Genomic DNA, 8,235 nt, shown 5'->3' with positions numbered 1-8,235 from the left:
AGTGAAGCTAATGTAAGGCGAGGTTTTTTCTATTTAATCCCTAACCCCATAAACCTATGAAATGATATAGTATCTGATTTAATAGAGTATATGAGGGATAAAATGTATGTAGCAATTGATCATTTACAGCACTACTAACATTTTACTAATAGAATATGACCCCAGACGTTGTACGGGGTGGACTGGGAGTATTTATATTTTGTTGGATGTATAAAACATTGAGTTACAGCTGATTTGACATTTACCAAAAAAGACAAATCCATAAATAGTATTAATTATAATTTCAGTATAAATTCAATCTGATTCTAGGTCAGATAGTAACATTTTATTGAATAAAAACTGATTCTCAATATCAAGAAAAATCTTTAAAAGTACAAGTTCATTTTTATTCTCACATTAAAAGTCAGTCTTGTGGCCAAAATGACAGGACGTTCTATTCTTACCTTCAAAATAAAAGTCATTAGGAATGCACAGCACAACATATTTACTAAAGTATTTGATTATAAAATGATCTTACACGAACTTCCACAGAAACTTCACAACAATGACATCTTGTTACAGCCTTCAAAATAAAAGCCTGAGGGAATAGTTTAATAGAGGGGACAGCTTCTCTGCCTTTAAAGAAACAGTCCACCGTTTCTACGGGAAGCCGCTGAGGTCACAGCCTTTCGGGACAAAATCTGTCAAAATAGAAGCCTGCACTAACAAATTGCATTAGTACATCTTGCGTCAGGTCCAGACTTTCAATATAAAGCAGTGAGGAAAAATGAGTAACAAATATTTTAATTCATCAATTGGATTTAACGTTTATTTCACATTTCAACTTATATTTGATAATTCACAAGATATTATTAGCCTATTATTTATTTATTACATTAAAATTCTTAAGTATAAAATAAATAAATTAACAAAATATTAAATAAAAAATGCTGATTGGTCAATCTATTGCAACAGGTTGCTGAGGCTCTGATTGGTGGAGAGGAAATTACCCATGAAGCTCGGCACCTGGAGGCCAGTCGTTATGCTGATACCACCACACCAAACCTGCAAGACAATTTCACTTCAATTAGTACTGCGGAATAAAATAATATATAATATATATTATTCTACTTTATTATATTGTATTATATTAGTTATTTTTATTATTTTACTTTAGTTATTAAAGTGCTATATAACGAGTACTACTGCAAATACTACAGGATGGATAAACTTTCTTATATCTTATATTACATTATTCAACAAGTAGATCTGACCAGACAATCTGATTGGCCAACTAGCATGACAGCACACCCAGAGCCAATATCACCTAATAATCACCTAAAATATCACGCCGCCATTTCTGTGTCAACATTACGGAGTCAAAATAAAACACAGTTTAGAAAGATATATCTTCACGTTAATAAAGAGGAACCAGAGGAGAAAACAGTTTAGAAAGATATATCTTCACCTTAATAAAGAGGAACCAGAGGAGAACACAGTTTAGAAAGATATATCTTCATGTTAATAAAGAGGAACCGCAGTGGACCACAGCTTCTCTCCTACTAGTTCATAAAGGGACTTCCAGTGGAAAACTAAGTTTTTAAAGATGTGTTTAAATGTGCCGGGGACTTGGCTAACTTCAGACTCGCTGCTAAATGTGATTTCAGAAGAAATCTTATTTATTAGTTACACTTGAAGTAGTTTGGTGTTTAAATGTGTGGGATGTCTTTAGTTTGAGAAATCCCCCGTCCTCTACAAAGCTAACGTTAGCTTCACGTTAGCTTCACGTTAGCTTCAGTGGGCTGACTAAACATGGAGGGACTAATCGTCTCCGGCCCTTTTTTTTTTTTGTTCAGAGACAATAAGAAACCAGTCTGATTCTAACTTTTAGATTTTTGGAACAGTTGGTTAGTAATGTCAAGGGTCTGATTTTATTATATATGTAATAATATGACGTTAAATCAAACTCTTGTGTAATATTACTTAATTATATATTATATTATTTATAGAGCTATTATATTAAAAGCCCAAAGAATAGGCACGATCTCTGGTGGCCAGTTGGTCATTTTTTATGGTTGTGAGATTTCCATTAATATTTATTATTAATTAGTGTGGGGTTGAAACTGTAATATTGGGTAATTATGGGGAATATTGTGTAATAACATTGGGTAATAAAGGGTAATAATGGAATAATTGAAAATATTGGGGGAAATTGGTAATAATAGGGAACATTAGGTAATAATAAAGAATTTTGGGTGATATAGGGAAATAATAGCGTGGTACTGACGGTGAAGGCGGGAACGAGTGGCTGGCTGAACTTTGTTTTGAAGGAGTGAAGAAGATGAAGTCGATCGACGTCGATGAACGATAGATCTCCTGAAAAACAAAGATCAGCAATGTTTGGCCTAAAGACACAAATCCCAGAAAAATAAATGGAAGAGCTAAAAGAGCTAACGGCTAAAAGAGAGCAGACGAGACGTTGTAAGAAAACTGATTCAGAGTTACTTCTGTTTCCTAGAGTCTCTAAATGTAGAATGGGAGCCAGCACCCAGTCTGGGTCCTGGGACCAGAGCCTTCAACTATCAGGCTCCTCTCCTGTGGACCAGCTACCAGTCTGGGTCCAGGAGGCAGACACTGTCCCCACAAATCAGAGTAAACTTAAATCTCTCCTCTTTGATGAAGCTTATAGTGAGTGAGGAGATCCCTGCAGAGTTCTGCTTTGCCATGAACAACTACAAACATTTCTAGTCACTGTTCCATTATCTTTTACTGTGACTGTTATTGTCACTATTCATTACAATTATAGAGGTGGCTACACCTGCTCTATCTTTAAATTATAGAGGTTGCTACACCTGCTCTATCTGTAAATTATAGAGGGGGCTAGACCTGCTCTATCTGTAAATTATAGAGAGGTCTAGACCTGCTCCATCTGTAAAGTGTGTTGAGATAACTGTTGTTATGAATTGATATAATTAAATTGAAGTTGTAATTGGTGATAAAACAAGTTTACATTAAATGTGGTAAAACAATGTAAAAGTTAATTATCTTCCTGGTACCGTTGTCATAGTCGCAGTAGATTCCAATTCGCCGTGGCAGCGGCCAATCGAGCGTCTTTGCTCGGTTGTTGTGCTTGGCGGCGAGCGAGCTCTGCAGCCATTGACTGGCGTGGAGACACCAGGATCCAGAACTCTTCCCTAATTGGTCAAAGCGGCCCAGGCTGGCCTGATTGGCCACGCCCACACTGAAGGACTTCCAGTCAGCGAGGGGGCGAAGCTCCCAGTAGTGACAGCCGCCAGTCATCTCCTGGTCGCCTAGGAGACGGCACAACAGCATTTAAAGGTATTCAATTAAACATCTGACTTTGTAAAATGTTTCCAACATCCCTGGAAAATCCCATTTCACTGTCCTAATTTGCCTGATCACCGCTGCTATAAATAATTCCCTTCGATCTGGTCATGTTCCCTCTGTCTTATAAAACGCCATTATCACACCATTGCTTAAAAAACCCACTCTTGATCCGGAAGTCCTATTCAGCTAAAGACCCATCTCAAATCTCCCTTTCATATCAAAAGTACTTGAGAAAGCAGTTGCCACTCACCTTCAGGACCACCTCAAACATCATAACCTCTTCCAGTCAGGTTTCGGCTCTGCCCACAGTCCAGAGACAGCCCTAGTCAGATTTACAAATTCTCCTCATATCATCCGATGCTGGCTCTTCATCCCTCCTCATCCTCCTTGACCTTTCTGCTGCCTTTGATACTGTTGACCATGGGATTCTCTTAAACCGGCTCCACCTCACTACTGGACTAAATGACACTGCCCTCAGGTGGTTCAGATCTTATCTCACAAACCGGACAGAATACATCTCCCTAGGGCACTCCAAATCAAATCCACACACAGTTACTTGTGGTGTCCCCCAGGGGTCAGTCCTTGGCCCCATCCTCTTCATCAATCTACCTAACCCCCCCTGGCCAAATCATCAGCTGCCACAATATTTCTTTCCACTGCTATGCTGATGACATACAGCTCTATGTAAATGTCACAGCTGACCCCCACCCTCACAGTCATCCCCATCAGGACTCACCACCTGTCTGGAGAAGATAAAGGTTTGGATGGAGCAAAACTTTATTCAACTCAATAGCTCCAAAACCAAAGCCATCCTGGTTGGAACTCCTTATCAGAACAAATCATCCTCCATCTCCAGCATCACCTTCTCTGGTACTAACATCCCGCTCTCATCTTGCATCGTGATCCTGAACACACCCTGTTACGGTAAGCGTACCTGACTCATTTTTCTTTTGCCTGTGTGTTGGTAGCTTTGCTGCTCACTAAATACCAGTTCAGTTTGTTAGAGTTGCTAACTGTCCGCTAAACACTTATTCTTATAGCAGTTCTGCCTAAGCACTCACATATCTTCTAATTTTTTAAGTGTTTAAAACTTAAAACGTTAACTGTTTTAACGCTTGGTAGCTAACGCTACCGTACTTTAGCCTAGCTGCTAGCGACTTTAGCCTAGCAGTTAGTTATGTCGGCCCCCTCTCCTCCTTTCTCCTGCTCGATGTGTGAGATGTTTAGTTACTCCTCTGCATTCTTTAACGGCAATGGCGTGTGTAACAAGTGTAGTTTATTTTTGGACGTGGAGGCGAGGGTTAGTGAGTTAGAAGTCCGGATCCCCACCATGACAGATCAGTCGTTAGTTACTGTAGCTAACCCCCCCTCGGTAGTCGGCGCGGGCCGGCCTGAGCCTGTTAGCCTCTGGTAGCCGTCCCCCGGCATCTCCTGGGCAGCCAGGTAATACTGCCTGGGTGACTGTGCAAGGACGAGGAAGAGACAAGCTCTCCAAGGCGTTTCTAACAGATTTTCCCCACTCAGCAACACACCCGCTGAGAAACCAAGTCTGATTATCGGTAGCTCCATTTTGAGAAACGTGAAGTTAGCTAAGCCGGCAGCCATAGTTAAGTGCATCCCGGGGGCTAGAGCCGGCGACGTTGAGTCTTATCTGAAACTGCTGGCTGTAAACGTAAATACAGCAAGATTGTTATTCATGTTGGTGTTAATGACTTCTGGTTACGGCAATTGGAGGTTACGAAGATTAATGTTGAATCGGTGTGTACATACGCGAAGACAATGTTGGACGCCGTAGTTTTCTCTGGACCACTGCGAAATCTCACCAGCGATGACATGTATAGTCGCAAGTCGTCATTTTGCCGCTGGCTATCGAGGTGGTGTCCAGATAATGATGTGGGCTTTGTGGATCACTGGCAGTCTTTCTGGGGAAGACCTGGTCTGATACGGAGAGACGGCATTCATCCCGCTTTGGATGGAGCAGCTCTCATTTCTGGAAATCTTGACAAGTTTATTAGTGGACCTAATCCTTGACAATCCATAGTTGGGACCAGGAGGCAGAGTCCCAGTCTAACACACTTCTCTGCTCCTTTATTCCAGGTGTTACCTAGTGAAAACCCCATAGTGACGGTGTCTGCCCCCTGACCATTGAAATTATTTAAATCAAAGGTAGACAGTAGAGGAGCTGTGCATGAAAACCTCATAACAATTAAAACCACAAGTGCAATAGTGCAAAACAATAGGAGAATTAAATGTGGACTCTTAAAAATCAGATCTCTCTCTTCTAAAGGGGTACTAGTAAATGAATTAATATCAGATTCTAATATTGATTTATTCTGTCTTACTGAAACCTGGCTGGGTGATGGAGAATATGTTAGTCTAAATGAATCCACCCCCCCAGTCATATTAATACTCACATTCCTCGAGGCACAGGCCGAGGAGGTGGAGCTGCAGCCATCTTCGATTCTAGTCTACTAATCAGCTCTAAACCTAAACTAAATTATGACTCATTTGAAAATCTTGTTCTTAGTCTTTCACACCCAAGTTGGAAATCAATGCAGCCTGTTCTATTTGTTATAGTGTACCGAGCACCTGGTCCATACTCTGAATTTGTATCCAAATTTGCAGAGTTTCTGTCAAACTTAGTGCTAAAAACGGACAAAGTTATTATTGTAGGGGAGTTTAATATTCATGTGGACGATGAGAATGATAGCCTCAGCACTGCGTTTATCTCTATATTAGATTCTATTGGCTTCTCTTAAAGTGTACATAAACCGACTCACCTTTTTAATCACACCCTCGATCTTGTTCTGGTATTAGGTGTTGAAATTGAACATTTAATAGTGTTCCCACAGAATCCCTTTCTATCTGACCACTTTTTGATAACTTTTGAGTTTATACTGCTGAACTACACGCCATTAGGCAAAACCTTCTATACAAGATGCCTATCTGATAGTGCTGTAGCTAAATTTAAGGATGCGATTCCGTTAGCATTTAATTCATTACCAAATCACAAAGTAACGGAGGACTCCTATGCTATTAGTCCCTCCCAAATCGATCATTTTGTTGATAGTGCAGCAGGCTCGCTACGAATGACTCTCGACTCTGTTGCCCCTTTAAAAAAGAAGATAATAAAACAAAGACGGTTAGCTCCATGGTATAACACTGAAACTCGCAAATTAAAGCAAATATCGCAGAAACTTGAGAAGATCTGGCGCTCCACCAAACTGGAAAATTCTCGTTTAATCTGGCAAGATAGTCTTAAAACGTATAGGAAGGCCCTCCGTAATACCAGAGCAGCGTACTACTCGTCATTAATAGAGGAAAATAGGAACAACCCCAGGTTTCTTTTCAGCGCTGTAGCCAGGCTAACGGAAGGTCACAGCTCTACTGAGCCAAGTATTCCCAGAGCTCTTAGTAGTAATGACTTTATGAGTTTCTTCAATGATAAAATTATAACCATTAGAAGCAAAATTCACCAAGACATGCCTTTAACTGACACTGACTTATCTCTAAACTCAGGAACCTTAGAAACAGCTGCAAAACCAGATATATGTTTAGACTGCTTTGCTTCACTTGATCTTTATCAATTTAATTCAATTATTTCTTCATCTAAGCCATCAACCTGCCTCTTGGATCCCATCCCGACTAGGCTACTTAAAGACGTTTTACCATTAGTCAACACTTCGCTATTGGATATAACCAATTTGTCTTTATTAACAGGTTATGTACCACAGCACTTTAAAGTTGCTGTAATTAAACCTCTTCTGAAAAAGCCAAACCTTGATCCAGATGTTTTAGCAAACTATAGACCTATATCCAACCCTGATCCAGATGTTTTAGCCAACTATAGACCTATATCCAACCTTCCATTTCTCTCTAAGATTCTTGAGAAAGCAGTCGCCAAACAGCTGTGCGACTTTCTGCATAGCAACAGCTTATTTGAAGATTTTCAGTCAGGATTTAGAGTTCATCATAGCACAGAGACAGCACTTGTGAAAATTACTAATGACCTCCTAATTGCATCAGACAAAGGACTTATCTCTGTACTTGTGTTATTAGATCTTAGTGCTGCATTTGATACCATTGACCATTATATCTTATTACAGAAATTGGAACATTTAATTGGTATTAAAGGAACTGCTCTAAGCTGGTTTAAGTCTTATTTATCAGATCGATCTCAGTTTGTTCATGTTAACGATGAATCCTCTGTGCACGCCAAGGTTAGTCATGGAGTCCCACAAGGATCTGTGCTCGGTCCAATCCTGTTCACTTTATTTATGCTTCCTTTAGGCAGTATTATTAGGAAACACTCCATAAACTTTCATTGTTATGCAGATGATACTCAGTTATATCTATCAATCAACCCAGATGAAACTAATCAGTTAGCTAAACTTCAAGTGTGCCTTCAGGATATTAAAACTTGGATGACCTGTAATTTTCTAATGTTAAACTCGGATAAAACTGAAGTTATTGCTCTCGGACCCAAGCACCTCCGTGACGCATTATCCAAAGATATAGTTACTCTGGATGGCCTCCCCCTGGCCTCCAGCACCACTGTGAAGAATCTTGGAGTCATATTTGATCAGGACATGTCCTTTGATTCCCACTTAAAGCAAATTTCAAGGATCGCCTTTTTTCACCTACGTAATATTGCAAAAATCAGGAATATCCTGTCTAAAAATGATGCAGAAATATTAGTCCATGCATTTGTTACTTCTAGGCTGGATTACTGCAATTCTTTGTTATCAGGCTGCTCGGAAAAGTCCATAAGGACTCTTCAGCTAATCCAGAATGCTGTGGCACGTGTTCTGATGGGAACCAGGAAAAAAGGTTTCTCCTGTTTTAGCTTCTCTGCATTGGCTTCCTGTAAAATTTAGAATAGAATTTAAAATCCTTCTTCTCACCTAC

At 39.9% G+C, this 8,235-nt stretch overlaps 1 protein-coding gene across 2 annotated transcripts in view; it reads right to left on the bottom strand.

Annotated features, from left to right (window-relative positions):
* Positions 1-310: 310 nt before the first annotated feature.
* The window catches only part of LOC117958935 (FSD1-like protein), a 24,694-nt gene continuing 16,769 nt past the window's right edge, over positions 311-8,235 (bottom strand). For both annotated transcript variants that reach the window (XM_034895706.1, XM_034895707.1), the window contains exons 11-13: positions 3,036-3,290; positions 2,267-2,355; positions 311-1,044 (exon numbers count right to left, since the gene is read on the bottom strand). In XM_034895706.1, the coding sequence (XP_034751597.1) occupies positions 943-1,044; positions 2,267-2,355; positions 3,036-3,290 (446 nt within the window). In that variant the 3' untranslated portion in view covers positions 311-942. The remainder of the gene's footprint in view (positions 1,045-2,266; positions 2,356-3,035; positions 3,291-8,235) is intronic.

The sequence above is a fragment of the Etheostoma cragini genome, chromosome 16, assembly GCF_013103735.1.
Source record: "Etheostoma cragini isolate CJK2018 chromosome 16, CSU_Ecrag_1.0, whole genome shotgun sequence".
NCBI lineage: Eukaryota > Metazoa > Chordata > Actinopteri > Perciformes > Percidae > Etheostoma > Etheostoma cragini.
Note: the sequence above shows the minus strand (reverse complement) of the source record. Positions and strands in the feature narration are given on the sequence as shown.